Source organism: Haliotis cracherodii, unplaced genomic scaffold, assembly GCF_022045235.1.
Source record: "Haliotis cracherodii isolate W230 unplaced genomic scaffold, xgHalCrac1.p SCAF_19, whole genome shotgun sequence".
NCBI lineage: Eukaryota > Metazoa > Mollusca > Gastropoda > Lepetellida > Haliotidae > Haliotis > Haliotis cracherodii.
In genome coordinates this window covers 8,068,518-8,087,581 of record NW_027266274.1, presented here as the reverse complement: position 1 = coordinate 8,087,581, position 19,064 = coordinate 8,068,518, and the positions used below count along the sequence as shown (strand labels likewise).

The 19,064-nt window shown below is 40.7% G+C and overlaps 1 protein-coding gene across 1 annotated transcript in view; it reads left to right on the top strand.

The window, feature by feature from the left end:
* Positions 1-19,064, top strand: part of LOC139467069 (uncharacterized) — an 89,083-nt gene that overhangs the window by 46,433 nt on the left and 23,586 nt on the right. The window contains exon 3 of the mRNA XM_071248787.1: positions 2,324-2,445. Coding sequence (XP_071104888.1) covers positions 2,324-2,445 — 122 coding nt within the window. The remainder of the gene's footprint in view (positions 1-2,323; positions 2,446-19,064) is intronic.

The window sequence follows — 19,064 nt, the reverse complement described above, 5'->3', positions numbered from 1 at the left end:
ACACCCGTCACAAAAAAACTTGCAAAGGCAAGTCAATTATTCATCTGAACATGTGGTACAGGTCAAAATAAGGAATTGCATCTGACATAATTTTGGTCAGTGGTGTGTGAAATTTGGAAATATCGTCCCCATGTCCACATGAAACTTGAATGTTGTTACTTTGATGAAACAACTTTCGAGCAATAGTCTCATGACGCTCTTTGTCATCTTCGTAGATTGTACCTCAAAAGTTGTGAAATGTAGACATCAAAGGCTGGAACTGCGGGAACATAAACCAAGAAACATTGGCAAATTAGGAATCCGTCCCAACAATTAGCATGTAGATGTTCCTTCTATTTCAACAGAAGAAATCATCCAACAATTATGTCTATTTCCAGACGGAATGCGTCTTACGTCCCTGTCCCGATGTTGTGTCCGTCAACAAGCGCCTGTGTGTGTGTAAATGATTAACGCCCGGCATGCAATATAGCTAGCTGTCACAGTGTTTTTGTCACATTAGTCGGACGAGCATCATTCATGTTTAGCGCCCTCCTTGCGTTACCTCAATCAACCAAAAACTAATCTTTGAGGAGCGTCAAGTTACTTTGTTCAGAGCTGGAGGTTAATGGCATATCACCAAATGACTTTATTAAATTCTATTGATCAAACAACCTTTTTAGCCAAGTGAATGTATTTGCATGAAAATTGACAGGTTTGTGGGCTGTCTGCAGTAATTTCGGCGGTGAAATGATTCAGTTTGGGTTATTCCTGAATCCGGCTCTTCTTGCAGCACTGGTTTCAAACCGACGTCATACTAAACTGAATGAATAACATGGTATATGTGCTTTTTTATATCCTGTTTATATCCTATGCATAAAATGCATGATATGGTAAGGTAAATAATTTTATTCAAACATCCATCACATAGTTGTTTAATGGTTAAGAAATAATTGGATATATGTACATGTACATCCATAAGAAGATATTATCTTCACAATACGACAAAAACTGCCAGGCAAAAGAAAGTATACACATAAAAATTGGATTTTGACCAAAACATTACAAATGTTATCAAAACGTTACTCGGCTGGAAACACGCGCCGAAACATCGCAAACAAAAGGTCCATACCACAGCCATGATACCCGTATCAAATACATCACCATCTTGTTTGTTTCAATTATAGACACCAAACATAGCTGTATATTTTATAGTTTATATTTCCTTGTTCGTTTTTAATGTTTCGACTGTGCAGTCCACTTATTTTAGTAAAACTCTGGCACTCAACTCGTGGAACTTGTATATTATCACTTCTGTGAATTACACGAGCATTGGAATGGTGCCGACAAACTAGGGATCCTAATCCTTGCGAAAAACTCATTCGAATCTGCGTAACACCAGCGTATCCTGGTAGATAAGGGGAGATAACTCTCAGCCTTACCACAGGTACAATTCACACCGTATGATAGGAATAGAACCGGGGAACCTACGTTTAAGCGAGCGAACGCCCACTCACTTCAATATTTGACACCAATAAACATATCATTTGCAACAAATTCATTATAAGGGTCAACTGTCTGTGCCTCTGCACAAGTGACCCAGCCCAAACTGTGTGTAATGACCGCAGTTCATTGTCCTGGCTTCGAAACACTGCATCCACCGATTGCAATCCTTGGTTTGTCAGCACTACCTGTGCTCTTGAGTTTCACGAAGTGCTACACGTCTCCGGCAACCGTCACCTTAGGACTCCCCGAACACCTTCCTCGCCGAAACATTCCTGAAATACTCCTAGTCCACACTCGCCCACGCCATTGTCTTACGTTCTTTAAGAGTTAAGAAAAGTATATATATTTTACGACATATTACCATTAAAACAATATTCGTGATTGTTTAACACTTCAAGTGAATTTAAGAGAATGTTTTCAAATGAACACCTTTGCGCCATGATTCTATTACATAAATCCCATGATTGCTGCAAATAGAAGGTTTTTTAATGTGTCCATTGAATGTTATGTGTCTGACGTTTTTTTATGGGAGTCTCGAAAACCAGTCGACTGTTGGTGCAATCTTATGACGCCAGAAATATGAGGCAATGGATATCAAACACGCCACTTCGTAAGACAGAGAAGGAAGAAAGATCGCAGCCATTGGCAAAGATCCCCCGATGTTTTAATTGCGCCATGATGCATGTGACATTGGTCACGCTTTTAGCACGTGCCAAACGAGCGTACGTGACCCTATCAAGGAGATGGGCGGCCATGTTAGGTAGTAACGACCAATGGCGGAGTTGTTAGCCGCGAGTTAATCATCAGTTTATAATATGTCTTTTGTTTGTGTGTTTTGCAGACTGTATGGGGATTACACAAGTTGCATGGAACCACATCAAGAAAACATCACCCAAGATATCCAACAAAGGCAGCAAAACCTTGACGCCGTATTTCATCCTCTGTGTAAGGAGCATTTCAAACGTGAGTGCTTGTAGATCAATACTTCTTTCACAACTATTACGACATCTTATATCTAACGCCATTTTCGCAAAAATAAAAATAATTGGAGCATGATTTAATTAAGACACCAGCAATGGAAGAATTAATGAATTCCTCGGCTAATATTTGACAAGATGACAAGAACTCCTTAAGATATCCAGTAAATGCTGCCCTCCCCCTCTCCCCTGTTAAATCAACAAAACATGACTGTTGGGCATTAACTCCAGGACAGGTTTGGCGGTTTAAATGAACTCTTGTTGGCGGTCTGTCGGCTACTCTGCTCTGTCAATCACCCGATAAGCTGCCATGAATGACTAGTTCAAACATTGGCGACAGTGAGTCGTCAAACATGGCTCACTGTTCCTCTTCAGCGTGGACCCTACACGCAGCAGTCGAGTCAACATTAGGCTTTAAACACCAATAATAGGACACACTTAACATAGCTGTAATTGCGTAACCGACAGGAGAGTCGATATAGAGAGGTTCCGACGTCCAGAAAGACCGAAAAGAGAGGTTCATTTTCTATATTTACATGAGAAAATGTCCCTTAAGTGTAGGCACATTATGAATATAAAATGTATGTGACCAATATTTCTATGCATTTCTTTCGTTTCAAGTGGCATTGAGGGTAATAAGTGTGTCTAGAAAGCTGCGATACTCACTTACAAATCAGAATCTTTCAATATAGAGTATGTGATATATATAAGTATTAGAACCTAATGAGATAAAATAACTTCATCAATAATCTTAAAATATGACAATAAGGAGATCCCGACTTGACTCGTTAACTATGTTACAAATTAAACTTTCATAAGTCTCCTAAAGGGATGCAATTACAGGCCAACATTTTTATACTAGGGTAAAATTAGTTGGTTTCCTGGTACAAAAATCAATGCTGACTGACATGAAAGGCATTTACGAGCTCATTTGTTCCTTCTTCCGCATGGGTAGTCAGCGACCAGAAGGTGAAAAAACTCAGACTTAGAAAATAAGACGTGTGAGGCGTCATTTTTGCGAACACCTGGAGTCAATACTAATTCTCAGCGATCCATTCATAGAATTTTCACCACTATTTTGTCTTTTACGCCTAATGGAATATGTTTCGACAGAAAATCGAGACTGACTATTCTTTGGCGTTGACTTTTTATATTTATTATAATCGTCGTGTGATATTATGGTGCCGTGGCATCATGTTTTTAAATCAAACTACTGTTCAAAGCGATGTCAATCCATCTCACTTGGTCCTGTTTGCAATGACGTCATCTCGAAGTCATCACGACGTACCTTCAGTTGGTATTCTACTTGACATTTGCCTGCAAAATTAGAGGTGCTTGCTTTCCACGTACGTCTTCCAAAACTGTATTCACACCAAGCATAATTCTTTTCCTGACAATGTTGCCGTTATCGCAGTAAGCAAAATATATATCACTTCGGCCCGCATCTCGTGAAGATCCGGGTTAGAATTAAGGCGACTAACGGGATCGGTTGGTAAGGGTCTCTGACTTGGTTTATACATGTCAACGTTGCGTAAATCGATGCTCATGATGTCAATCACTGGATTGTCTGATCCAGACTAGATTCTTACAGGTCGCCGCCATCACTGGAATTTTGCTGAGTGCGGCGTAAAACAAGCAAACAAAATTACAAAATAACTAGACTTCATTACAATTACAATTTGATGTAAATTCCTTTCTGTTAAACTCCCATTATACCTTAAACCCCGGGCACTTTAAACCCCAGTTATCTCCACCTGGAGATGACGAACAGTTCATCAAAGTTGGCCTCAGCAACCACCACTAAGAAACCAGAGCACTGTAGGTGGGAAATCATTAACATACCCACACTTCTAATATCAATAAACTCACCTTTCTTTATAATATTTGTCAGGCGAATTCTGGCGAAGGAGACCACTATTTTTGGTTTGAATATGAGTTGCATTGTATAACCTTCAAAGTCCTGCAGAGCGCAATGACATTATGGTGACAGGTCCCAATATCAAAGATGGCGAGAGATTTGCTGGGTTCGGAAGTAGGCTCGTGTTTGCCACGTGACTGACTCCGGACTGCCGACGTAATTCCTCGCCTCATAAAAACATCAGCGCAGTTACCTAAATCATACAGACCGATAGTAAGGCTTAATATCCGAAATAAAAAAATATCGATTTTTTTTCCCTGAGAATTCCTGTCAACTTGGATCTTTGCTCCGTAAGGTTTATATGGCGAAGGGATATAGAGAATGTTGGACAAGACTTGTATTAGGTGACTAAATCGTGTGTGATAATGATAAATATTGTCTTAAGCCTCTGTTGTTATTGCTGCCGTATCAAATAACAAGCACTGTTATGTTTGATTAGATTGGATATTAGCAGTAAATTAGGCGTTATCGCCTGCATGATGTTATAGGTGGCTTTGATGATGGTGTTGGGCAAACATCAATGGATGACGGTCCTAAATCTGACGGGATTTGATTGTATGACTAAATATCAAATTCGGATAAAGTCATCAAATTGACACGCCAAGCCACATTTACTAGGATGCCGTGTTTGATTGTGCCACATGGCTTCTATAAACCCCAGCGACATCTTTAGTGACAAAGAATCTTATTATGTCTAAGGTTTATGCATGATGCAATGTGCCCTACACCAGCATCTCCATCTGATATTCTATCAGTACAAACTGTTACGTGTGTGGGAGTGGTTTTGGTTTTGGCTTTGAACAGTATTTCAGTTTTGTCTCATTGCGATGAAAGCCCATCGTTCTCATGTAAGAGACTTATCACTTTGGCGACACCCCAAGCATGAACATTGTTTGGCTTTATCTGGGATTCGAACCATGACACAAATAAAGGGAGTTAACTCCGCATAGCGTATACGGCTTCTTATTTTTAAACCAATGGAACACCATGACTTCGAGTGAATGAGTATGGTTTTACGCCACTTTTAGCAATATTCCAGCAATATCACGGCGGGGGACACCAGAAACGGGCTTCACACATTGTAACCATGTGGGGAATCGAACCCGGGTATTCGGCGTGACGAGCGAATGCTTTAACCACTAGGCTACCCCACCAGCCCTACTGCCATGTTTACAATAATTCAGTATTTATATATAACTGTATTTCTTTCTATATATTCGTCTTTCAGTTTTGTTGTACCATTCCTTCAGTGAGAAAAACAGAAAATAAAGAATGTAAACCCATGTTTGATGGTGGCTAAAAATGACAAACACAAGAAATAGTGATGAATGTGATACGGGTATCACAACTGTGTTTTGGACCTGAGGTTTTCAGTGTTTCGTCGACTGTTCTCATCCTAGTAACGATTAGATAACATTTGTAATGTTTTGGTCAAATCCAAGTTTCAAGTGTATGCGTTCTTTTGTCTGGCATTTTATGACAAATGACATCTTGCAGGAAGAAAAATCTCATCATTACATTGTTCCAAGTCATTACTGGCAGGTCGTTCGTAATCGTTGTAAATATGTGGCACATGGTTATTTGTAATATAAATGCTGACACAAATGAATTTGCCTTGCAACTTTTAATTTGAATGGGAAGTTTAGACAATGTTATATTTTATTCGTTATGTAAAACTCGACGCATCAGTGACAAAAATTATGTCCGATGCCATGCACTATTTTGACTTGTACCATATGTTCCAGTGTATTTTTATGTGAAGAATTAGTTGACTTGTCTTTGCATGTGTTTGTGACGGTTGCCGCCTGTGGGGCAGGATACGCTCATCTTTTCGCGAACACCTGGTATCATCACTATTTGATAGTGATAGTGATTCATAAGCACATATAGTCGGAATCGTACAATCGACGCTGCTTTTGACACAGATTTCTTATGAATATGGAAAGGGTTTGGTCGCCTCCGGCTGACTTCAGATTCCGATGACGAACCCATTATCAAACACTCAATAATACATTTGACACACAGCACATTACATGACAATAGCTTTGAGTCGTACTAAGTTGTATCGCGGCGTGTCAGCTAAATGTAAGAGGGATGGACACAATGAGTCAAGTCGTGACGGGCTGTTATTTGCTCAAACTCAGGGTGAATCTAGGATTGGGACCCTTATCGGATCCTGGCACTCCTAAGGAACACAACTCAGTGAATTGCGGTGCCTCAGACCTTATAGCTGGTTATCACAAAATAGAACAGTGACAAAACCCTTTTCAAGATCTTCTGTAAAATGACCTGTAATGTGTCATGACATAATGTTTTCTTATAGGACACAGTACCTTGCATCTTAAGTCCTTCACTCAGCTTCAGGTTTCACAATATCGACTCCACTTTCACCACCACAAAGGTGTTCCAGTTAGTTACATCATATGTTCACCGTTGTTGTTTTTTTAGCCCAAACAACATTTTTAAATCAATGATCTGACATTCATGCCTTTAAGCCACGGTGATAAAATGACCCTCTTCCACTGGATGCTATCGTAAAGCCTTTGATGACCTCAGAATGCAGTGGTCCGCTAACTGAATAAAGACATGTAAAGAATCTACAGTCACAAAGACAGAAGCCGGTCTTCCGCGATATCAATACTTAACGTGTATTTTTATATGATTACGGGATATGACTGCGAAGTGGTGAAAATTTCTATTCAAACCTCTGTTCATCATATCCAACTCTATACCTCTTTGAAGTGGACTGATGTCCCGTCAGCTGTACATATAATAATAGACAACATACCTTTGATACTATTCTTTGCCATCAACATTGAGCTCGCGCTCGCTGGCTAGCTAAACAGGTGTGATTATCTTTAATGTTAGACCAAATACCTTTCACGTTTGTGATTCTTATTAATAATCTGAAATTAATACTTGGGCACAAGATGTTTCTTCATTTCGTGGCAGCCAAGAGGTATAAAATCAAGCAGTGGATCCTTTTTGCAAATGTTTCAAGCTCATCGTATGTGACGGACATGTGTTAGTGTGTAGATACACTGTAATCCGTTGTCTATATACAGGCAATGCGGTGTCCACTTATATTACCATTCCGTGTGTGTGTGTGCGTGTGTGTGTGCGTGTGTGTGAGTGTGTGTGTGTGTGTGTGTGTGTGTGTGTGTGTGTGTGTGTCTGTGTGTCTGTGTGTGTGTGTGTGTGTTTGTGTGTGCATGCACATTTGCGTGCGCGTGAGTGTATATGTTTGTGCGAGTGTATGTGTGTGAATGTGTTTGTGAGTGAGTGTGTGTTTCTGTGTGTTTCCATGTGTGTGAGTGTATGTGAGTGTATTTGTGTGTCTGTCTGTATGTGTGTGCATTTATGTTTGCGTGTGCATGCATGCGTGTGCGAGAGTGTATATGTGTGTGAGTGTAAGTTAGTATGTATGTGTGGGTGTATGTGTGTCTGAGTGTATGTGAGTGTCTGCTTGTACTTGTCCGGACTTAAGCCGAGTTTAGCCCACTGAGATACCATGCCGCAGTGTTACATGAATACGCACAGCATACTGACTCCGAGTCGACCAGTACTTGTTTTAGTAACGTAATGCTGAGCGCCTTTTGGTATGACGCGGTCGAGAATCGAACCCGGACCTTCCGCTTTCCGGCCGGTTTTTGACTTTTATGAAGTTTCCAGGATAGAATCATGTACAGTTTTTCACATTTGTTTTTCCCATGCACAATGTTTAACCTTTCGAAGTGTATATTCTGTTTTGTTCCCCTACACGTGTGTAATATCTACAAGCTTTTGTCTATATGAGTGTTGTATATCCATGATCGACCTTTTTATTGTATTTGTCTCTGTATGAATTGTGGTAGATATGCTATGTATGCGACAGAAGTCTTCCAATTTGTTTTGCAAAACTTAGGGTCGGGTTTTATGCCGCTTTAGCTATTTCACGAAGGGGTTCACCAGAAATGGTCTTCACATATGGTACCCATGTGGGGAATCGAACCCGAGCTTTCGGCGTGAGGAGCCAACGCTTTATCCACTAGACTACCCCTGCTCTTTGGCGTTGCCACGTCTGCTTCTCTGTATTTGTGGTCGGTATACAACTCCGTCTTGTTAATGGGAGTGCTCTAACGACTTATATTAAGGCATTGCCGGTATGAGTCAGTACAGCCGGGAAGTGTATATTTTAAGTCAAATCGCGAGCATGCTGCGTTACGCGTCAAGTAGCAATTGAATTAATTCCCAGTTTAGGGCAGATCTCTCACTGCTTTCCGCAAATGTGAATGAGACTTGCGTAACAACAGTGTGCACACTAACCTCGTTGAAAGCTGTCAGAGCAATAATCTGACGTCATGATGGAACGTCGTCGCAGTTTAGGAATGGCGAGAAATGCGTCACAAGGCAAGCTCATCCTATTAGCTAAAGAAATAGTTAATTATCAAATGAGAAAAGAAAGCGCTTTCAATGTGAACGTTTTGTCCCTGCCATTGACGTAATATCTGGTTTTGTGAGACATTTGCCCTTAACATTTGCCCTTAACATTTGCCCTTAACATTTGCCCTATAGCATTCGGACCTAGTCGGTGTATACCCATACAAAAAATGAAGGTCTGACCAAATTAATCAGCATCAAATATGACTAAGTATTCACATATTTATGCCATTTTTACGAGGGGTCACTGAAAGGTTTTGAGCCTAACTATGATGGATTGCGTTGGTGAACTTGGTTAGTAATTATTTTTCAACATAATACCCCCGAGGTCCACCCACTGCTGCCAACGATGCAGACATGACGTCATTATCATATGCTTGCCAGACAGTTGTTTCTTCATGTTTGGGGAAAGGTGGAAATCTGATGGCGCTAAACCTGGTGAATACGGATGGTATTCTCGTACACAGGCGCACTGTCCTGGTGGAACAAGGAAGGCGCATCCTCCCCTTAAGATGACACTTTGCCCTTCTGGTTGGAGATGGGGTGGTCGGGTAGCCTAGTGGTTAAAGCGTTCGCTCGTCACGCCGAAGACCCGGGTTCGATTCCCGACAAGGGTACAATGTGTGAAGCCGATTTCTGGTGTCCCCCGTCGTGATATTGCTGGAATATTGCTAAAAGCGGCGTAAAACCATACTCACACACTCAACTCACTCACTCAAAGTGAATAACTCATTACCATCTCTTTCGTATTTTAGATGTTCATTTTTCCGATTTTAATGCGCTGTTGTTTATTTCTTTTTCACACCACACCAAGTAATATTCCAGCTATATGACGCCGGTCTTTAAATAATCGAGTCTGGACCAGGCAATCCAGTGATTGACCTCATGGCCATCGATCCATGCAATTGGGATACGATAATATGTATTCAAGTTCGGCAGCTGTTGGGTACATGTTTCCTGTACACCTATATATACTAGTATCCAGGAGTTCCTTGATCTCAACACTGTTATGTCTATCTAATTTACAGAATGGTATTGGTTTACAAACCCCACGTTTAAGATGTTGTTTACCCTCATCCTTACATATTGCTTATATCCATCCCCCTAGACACGTCCGACACCCTCTCTGTAAGGTTAATGTAATCTCCAATATTTCCGTGCTCAGACAGTGTAACCTAAATGTATTAGTAACACACTACCCCTAAACCCTTCTGCTTATGTAGATATATAGATAAAAGACGATGTTTGAGCATCTGTATTCACCGCACGTAACGGGAGCGATGAGGGCAAATTATCAAGGCAGTTTGGATCTGGTGGCGGAGAAAGATTTGAGCAATTATCGACCATTGCTCGGAAGAAAAAGCAGCAAGGATATCGTTTGAGACGTCAGTATTCTGCTTTGTCGATGAAACTTCGAATATTTGATTTTCCAGCATTACTGGTGGTTAAGCCGACGGGTGTTTATTTTAGTCTGCTATTAGTCTTCAACAACGGTCATTGCAATTCTGTGCTGCTGTCATTTATGTACGTCCTTAGGGGACATCTCCCATCACTCTTTATAACATGTGAAGGATGTTTATATGCCTTACTCTATTTTGCTTTCTGTTCTTTTTTGTTTTTGTGTTTTTGTGTTTTTGCATTTCCGACAATGATTGATTTCCGTTGAAGTGCATGATATTTTAGGTTTAAATGTCAAGTGGCACAGCAATGGACCAACGCTTTACTACCAGGCCATCGGTAGACCTCGGAAGATGTGTTCTGAAACATGAAACCATTCTCTCACGTCCTATAATACGCTTTCGTTCATTTGTTTCTATATTTCTTACTCTGTTATGAAATATTTTATTTATTTTTTAAGAAAACAACAAAAACAAGGAGCATATTTTGTTTTATCGTCCAAAACTGGCTCCCACAGGAGATATCGCTTGGATGAGATCAAGCGATATCAACAGTGCATCACAATGCTTTGTAGACCATTGTGACGTCATTGTTACCATGACGTCACACTAAAATTACATCACTAATGGCTCTGCTACTTAACGCATTGCGTATTACTGTCTACAAACTGAAAAAGTTGACAGTATGATGTTGGATGATAAATAAAATCTCACCCTCGTGTCTTTTGATGTCAACACTCGTTAATATATTTTATATCAAAAGACACTCGGGTAAAATTATCTAATATTTCAAACATGACGACCTGTATAACAGCAAACAAGTCAACTCCTCACCAAGGTAACTTTGTGCTGTCCAACAGACAAATACTGGTCGAACTATCATGAAACATCTTTCTGGCAGCCTTTCAGGTGTTCTCAGAATCATTAGTGTCTTGTGGCGAGACGACACTGAATTGCTGCTAGTTCTTGTAATTAAATACGACAGCCGTAGTTAAATTTCACAGCCTTGAAAGATCCTCTGATTCACAGACATAATATTGCTGACGACTCTGTACCAATCTTACAGGTCACTGTCGGAGTCATGATGAACCAAGTCAAGCCATACCTATCACCTGGTTACTGACTCATGCGTCTCGGGCTTATCAGAGACCTTCATAAACTGGCATTTGCCTACCCATGTGGTTTGGGCGATCATTATTGCCGATCAGGAGACCGGGTTTGATTCCATATTTAATATGTTTAATACCATTGTTCCAAGTTCTAAGTTACATTTTACTTTAAAAAACGACGGTAAAGTATGCGTCGATTTATATGTAGCCTAGCCCAAGGCGCCAGAACTCGCTTGGCATAGATGCGTACAGGCGTGCCAAAATCCTATGATCGGGGGTTCGAATCAAGGTTGTAGCATCACACCGTGGGTTTACCAAAGTGGTAAACGTCTTAGAGTAAACTTACTTCGTACTTTCTTCTCCCATTACGCCATGATATAACAGAAATACTGTTCAAGACGACGTTAAGCCATACTCACACACAAACACAAGAGCAGACCATGAAATATGTTTGCCTCGTCGGTACAAACATTGGGTCCGTGATACTGGGCCAGGGGCGTAGTCATTGTCGTAACGAAACGTTTGTAGTGCTTCAGTAATTAACTGCTTGCCATCTTCTTCTTCGAGGTGTACAAAAATTATCTGTTGGGACCTGTGAACAGGGTTATGATGAGAACATACCACGGATTATAAACGGATTAAATCTAGGATTCGAACCCTGAATCTTGCAGCTATATGCTGAGATTCTGCAGCCTCACAGACTTGTATCACCTGAGAACTGTCAGAATTGACCATATCAACAAAACCGTATCCTTCAGCTCTAAACAGTCTCCTATCAGCTAAGTGTAAGGTACGCATCATTCTGCGTGACGGAGTTTAAGAGAAATGTAGATGAGTGTACCAATAGCTTTAGTTCCAAATCTAGAATATGGCGAAGTCTTGGCGCCATATTTTGCACCACCGGCATGTTTCCAGGAACTTACCAACATGGACAGGGCGATGTTCGTCCTTAGATAACCAGATCTTTAGAACTACATCATCAAGCGACACGGCCTTATAATTGTGTCCTTGGCAGTACACACTTCTCCTTGAAAAAGCAGATGCCTGTTGCAGCACCACTACATCATTGTCACTGTCTAGCCGCTTGTTTTTCCTGGATTCTGTCTTTACATACTTCTGGGCAGAGATTTCACAGCGGATGCCGAGCCGTTAATTGGTATGGGAACATCTTTACTACAAGAGTGAGGTGGATGAGTGGGTTGCTGGGTGGCTTGGTGTATAAGTGCGTGTATGTGGGAATAAGTAACTGGGTTAGTGCCTGAGGCAATGTGGGGTTGGTTGGCTGAGGTGAGGGGTGCTTGAATGCAATAATGTATGTTTGAGTCGGTTCGTTTGATGGTGAGTTAGTGTCTGGGCCGGGCTGTCTGTTGGGTGGCTTGGTGTATAAGTGCGTGTATGTGGGAATAAGTAACTGGGTTAATGTATGTGTCATTGTGTGGTTGTGTGACTGAGTTGATGGGTGCTTGAACGGAATAAAGTCTGTGAGTTGATAGATTTGATGGTGAGTTAGTGTCTGGGCGGGGGTGCCTGTTGGGTGGCTTGGGGTGTAAGTGCGTGTATGTGGGAATAAGTAACTGGGTGAGTCCCTGTGTTAATGTGTAGTTTGGGTGGCCGAGTGGGGGTGCTTAAATGGAATAATGTATTTTTGCGTTGGTTCGTTTGATGGTGAGTTCGATTTCGTTATCAGGTGGGTAAATTCAAAGACCCCTGTATCAGTGCAATATCTAGTAAGTGAGAATTCTTTTATACCAAAACATCAAGGCAGGAACACTACGTACTTTTTCTGATCAGGAGTCGAACCCTTGTTTTTCGCGATTGGCTTGACGATGTGACGTTTAAACCACCTGGCCACCTAACAGTCCATGTAGTACTAGGGACAGACATCATCTTAATCAACATCGGGTCATCTGTCATTTACATAGGGTGCCTGAAGAACAAACGAAGGAGCAACCACCCATTGTCCCTTTCTGCACTTGTATAGAGTTATTTCAAGGGAGGCATAACAGACACGTCTAGACTTTATAGTGCACGACACAAAGGCATCTGGGAATATCGTCAAAGAATATATGCCACCAGGGCCATTATTACAAAGATATGTAGACATAATCTGATACACACGAAAGTTCAACGCAAAAATACATACATTTTACTGATGCGAGAAATTGATTGATTATAAATCTTTGCTACATATTTCTGTATGACACATTAGTGGCAGAAATGGGTTTTTTAACCGTTGCAGTTCTTAAACAATTCGATCAATAAGAACCTGCAATATTAGATAAAACTTCATAAAACTTCACCATTCGTTATTAACACAAATTTAAAATATGGTGTAAGGGATTATACAATTAACGGGGGCATGGATGGCACAGTCGTCTAAGGCGCCGCGATTCGCTGTGCAGAGTGCGTCTCTTGGGTACGCCAGAAACCTATGAATGGGGTTCGAATCCCGGTTCGCGCCGATTATGTTTCTAGGTTTGTCAGCACCATTCCCGTGCTCGTGGGTTTCACCGAAGTGGTAAAGGTCTGAGACCTGCATCGGGCTTTCCTCCCACATTAAGCTGACACGCCGCGATATAACTGGAATGCTGTTAAAAACGGCGTTAAACCCAACTCACTCACTTAATTATACAATTTACTATATGCACACGGTACACGTTATGTGATCTACGCATGCGTGGCCTTGGAAGAGGATCGCGATAAAGTTAATACCATTTATTTATTTCGAAAACACTTATCTGAAAATAACGTGCACTAGATGACAAAAGATAATGAACAGTAAGGTTTGGAGCATCACATCCTTGTAATTAGAGACTCATTAACGGAGAGCACACTGTCATCTTCCGCATCTCGATGGATACCCTGAATTGATCGGGGAGTGCTAAATCTCGGGAACCATTGATCAGCAGAGAATGTAAGAGTAAATGGAATAAATTGAGATTAACAAGGGGAGGGTTGGAGGTTTATTGTGAAGTTGTACTGCTGCTATGTGCTCGTCGTTGCTGATGGACATAGAACTTATTCTTTCATGATCAGTTAAAAAGTATGGATATATGTCGTCGAAAATAATCGTTGACCATGTAAATATGTCAGGCAATTTCATCTACGTCCGACGTATTGAAACTCCATGGAAAATACACCATATGGCAACTTTAAACGTGTCCCGAGAAATATTTCATATCTCTTATACACACACTTGACATTTAGAAAATAGTGAGTGAGTGTGTGAGTGAGTGAGTGAGTGAGTGGCTGCGTGCGTGCGTGCGTGGGTGCGTGCGTGCGTGCGTGCGTGAGTGAGTGAGTGAGTGAGTGAGTGAGTGAGTGAGTGAGTGAGTGAGTGAGTGAGTGAGTGAGTTTGGGTTTACGCAGCTTTTAGCAATATTCCAGCAATATCACGGCGGGGGACACCAGAAATTGGCTTCACACATTGTACCCATGTCGGGAATCGAACCCGTGTCTTCGGCGTGACGTGCGAACGCTTTAACCACAAGGCTACCCCCAGCTCCCCCAACCCCAACCCCGCCCCCGCCCACGCCCACGCCCACGCCCACGCCCACGCCCACGCCCATGCCCCCGATAGGCCACAAATGGTATCCATATAGGTAATCGAACCCTAATCATTGGCTAAACGGGTTAACAGCTTGACTGCCCAGTCGCTGATATACAGTCAAGTATTATACTAAGTTCTCTTACTTTTCTAGAGAGAGAGAGTCCTCAGAAAGTCACACGGTTGACGTCATGGCTGCAGCTGTTCTTTTGTGCAGATGTTTCTTGGTATTTCTGACACATATTAAGTTTGCATAGCTGAGAAAAGATATACTTTGTATATTACTGCTTGGTGTAGGGTGTGTTTTGTGCGACAAAGTAATCTATTCACTTGTCAATGACGTCATGCTCAACAGTTGTATTCATCTTGAAATGGATATTCAGTCAGCTACTCTTGGAGTGGCTACCACTATGACTGTATAAGTGGGCACAGTTCGTCGCGGCATGGGAACAAAAAGACTTTGAAGCGAAATAACAATCACGCATCTGTGTTGATTTTTAATCATGTATTGACTTAACAATTGTACAGTTTAACAACAACTTCCCGCATGTTTACATTCAAACATGTTTGGGATTAGTTTGTATAAGCTGACTCTCAATCACTTAATGTTAAAGACTTTTATTATTACTTTGCAGTATGACACCTTTGGAATGACTTTATAATGTCACGCCTTTGATGCAGTTTTACAGTCACATATTTTTATGCGACTTTAGAAGCACTCGCATTTGAAGCACTTTGCAATCACACACTTTTGAAGCGATTTTGCAATCATACACTTTTGAAGATACTTAGCAATAACAGTTTTTTGAAGCGACTTTACAATCACGTACTTTTGAAGCGACATAACAATCACACACCCTTGAAGAGAGATTGCAATCACAAACTTTTCAAGCGACTTTACAATCACACGTTTGAAGCGCATTTCAACCAAATTAATGACCACTCTTGTGTTTGACGCTGTGTTACAATCACACATCCTTCCAGTGACTGTACACTTTGCCATCCTTGTAGGGAGTTTACATTCCCGCTAGTCACTAAAGCGAATGTATATCTTTGAAGTAACATCAAAACCAGACATCTTGCATAATGTAATGACATTACAAATAGATATCTTTTCTGATTTTTATTTACATCACATCAATTGATATTTGCAAGGACTCGTCACAAGTCTATGTGTAGCGACTTTTGGCAATTAAATATTCGTGTTGACTTTACCATGGCCAGGAGAACAGGGCATGTTCAAAACTTTCGCGAACGCTTGGAATCAACGCTGTCGTTCAGTCACGCAGAAACTAAAGATTATCAATCTGTCCTCCTGTATTCGACAAAGATACATTGATCAATATCCCTCTGACATTAACAGTCGGTACCCACTTTACAGAAGAAGTGTTTTGCCAATAATCAATAACTTAAATGTTAAAAAATATCTAATGTATATCATTGTCAAGTTGACTTTATATTTTTTGGTTTTAACGCAGTATTATTTACGATCTGAGGCTCACTTAAATACAATTTGCAAACTCTTCTTATAATCATAATGTATTCCATGTTCAATTCGAACACATAGCAACGGCGTTTAATTCACGTTCATATTTAAATGCAGGTATCATCAACTATGCATTGTTATTCAAGTGAATGTTCTTAGAATGAAGATATTAATTTATTCATACATTAACATTCTATCATCCGAGTATGCGTTTCAAAGTAACTGTTTATGACTGTAGTATTATCCCTTAACAGTCTAATATCCAACACATATATCTAAGGAATAAGCCGAGATTACATTACAATCACATCTCTATTGTGTTCTCAAAAGCCGTAAAGTTCTCAGTCGTGCCACAATGCCACATTATCGTCTCTTTCGATCTTCACATGAATATTGACCAGCTGAAATAATTATTCCTTTTTCGATTATGTACATCGAATGGATATTGTCATCCCAAGAAATATGTAACAGCAAATCTGAATATTTCCTCGAATCGGTATTTGATATTGCGCCTTCGGGGGGCCATTTCGATTTCCTCCTTGTGGAGGAATTAGGTATCGATCGTTCTTCTAGATTCTTTGTCTCCAGCCGGAGACGGGGAATAACATATCTCGGTATTGTATCTACAAAATGCTAGCTTTCCTTATCGATAGAAGTTGGCGTAGTCAGTTCGCAACGTACCATGGTCTTTCGTTCACAGCAAAAAACCTTGAAGCCCGATCATATTTTCTTTTAACCTTTTTTTCAGAATACATTAATGAACATGTTTCTTTCATTTCATGTGTTATTCAATCTACTTTCAAAGTTAACAATTGTGGAAGATTAGTTTGGTAAAAAATGAACATGAATTCAGAAGATCATGTTAACGTCTCTTAGCAACGTTATATATAAGACGATAGAAAAGTTATTAGTAATACCATTTTTTGGCGAATGAATATAAAACAAAAAGAGTATTTTACAAATAAAAATATTTTTCAAAGTCATTGCCTCCTTTTTAATTTGTACGTTTATATTTTTCCCTTTTTTTGTTTTCTTGTTAGATCTTTGTTAGTTTTTGGATCTCCTGATTGATTTTATTTTCGCTCTTCTATTTTTTATTATTATTTTTATGGGGGGGGGGAGGGGTTGGGAGGAGTTTGGGGAGTTGTGTTTATGTTATGTTTCTATTTCTCTTTTTATGTATGTGTTTTGTGTGGTGGGGAAGTGTGTAGGAAGGACAAAGGATTGCCAAGGGAGGAGGGATATCTTACTCTCATTGCTGCAGGGTCATCTACACCAAAATCAGGCAACCCAGGCTTCAACTTGTCAAGCAGTGCCATAGAGATGCATTAACGTTCCATCCAATATGCCTTAACTAACAAAGTGCCACATCCCCGTCTGCTCCCAGATAGCCTCAGCCATGAGTGTCCAGTTCCAGAGTTCATCTTGTAATGCCCCAACGTGATGTCCAGGCTAGATTGACCACTACCTTAATGTAAGATTGTCCGACAGTACCCCTAGACCCGTGTCAAGGGGCTCGTCCCGAGGGATTAAAGATCTAGACTCATGCCCCCGAACTATTATAGGAAAAAGATTGGATTTTCTATGATAGTAATAACCAATTGATTGATTACACTTAAAAGCGCTTTTCATGTGCCATACAGATCCTGTGCCGAATTTTGGCCTCTCTTTTCCAGAGGTCTTGGCGATGTGGCATGTCTTGTAATAGCTTCTCTGGTTCAATCTCTTAGGCCCTCATAAATACAGGGGACCTGCTGGCCTCCATGTCCTTGCCGTGAGACGTGTGAGGCAACAAGCTATCTTATTTCAATATATAGCTGTCAATCAACATCTTAAGGGACTCGGTTTTATCTTAGAGGCTGATTATAAAGGATGAAGCATCAAACACGGACATGTTTGTGAAAAATTGACTCACATGATAGGTACATGTTTGCGTACACGGGATAATGGATCATTCACTCGCATGGTCTAATTACGATATTGACTACAGTACTCAATCTTAATTTATTATTTGTGCATTTGGTCCACTTGATGATCTGTTAATGTATCATCATAAAGTTACGATGCCCCTGTCTCTTTGTATGATTAGTCCTTTGACGAACAGAACGCAAACCGTTATGATGAAAATTCATTAACAACGCCAGCAATCCCACTTATTGACATTTTTGCTCCCGAGTGTTGAAGACCGCCTCCATGGTTTAGAGGATAGAACGTCTGCCCGGCGAGCTGAAGGTCGGTGATTCGACCCCCTGGCCACGTCATACCAGAAGACGTTAAACGATGGTACTTATTGTTGCCCTGCCTTGCGTTCGGAATTAAAGGGGCAAAATAAGGACTGGTTGGCTCGGAGTCAGTATATTGTGTCTATGTGGGATATCCATGTTAAACTACGGTATTGTATCTGAGAGGGCTAACACTATATTTAATAGTCCTGAGAAGTACAAGCACAAACCCAAAATCAAACAAAGTGCAATAATCGTGCAATAGTGCTCGGTAGTTCAGATATCTGGTCAACAGGGACATAGTGAAAAAAAGTCATCCTTAAACAAATCCTCAATGTCAAAGTCATCAAACTGTGGCAGGATGGTAACAGTCTCTTGTATTAATTGAATACTGTAGCTAAGTACATGTTTCGTGGGACCGTCTTATGTCACATTGAACATGTTGAGCGTTCCTGTCCGTTGAATAATGGAGATCACTCGCCCCCGAATTGACCGTCAACTCTGACG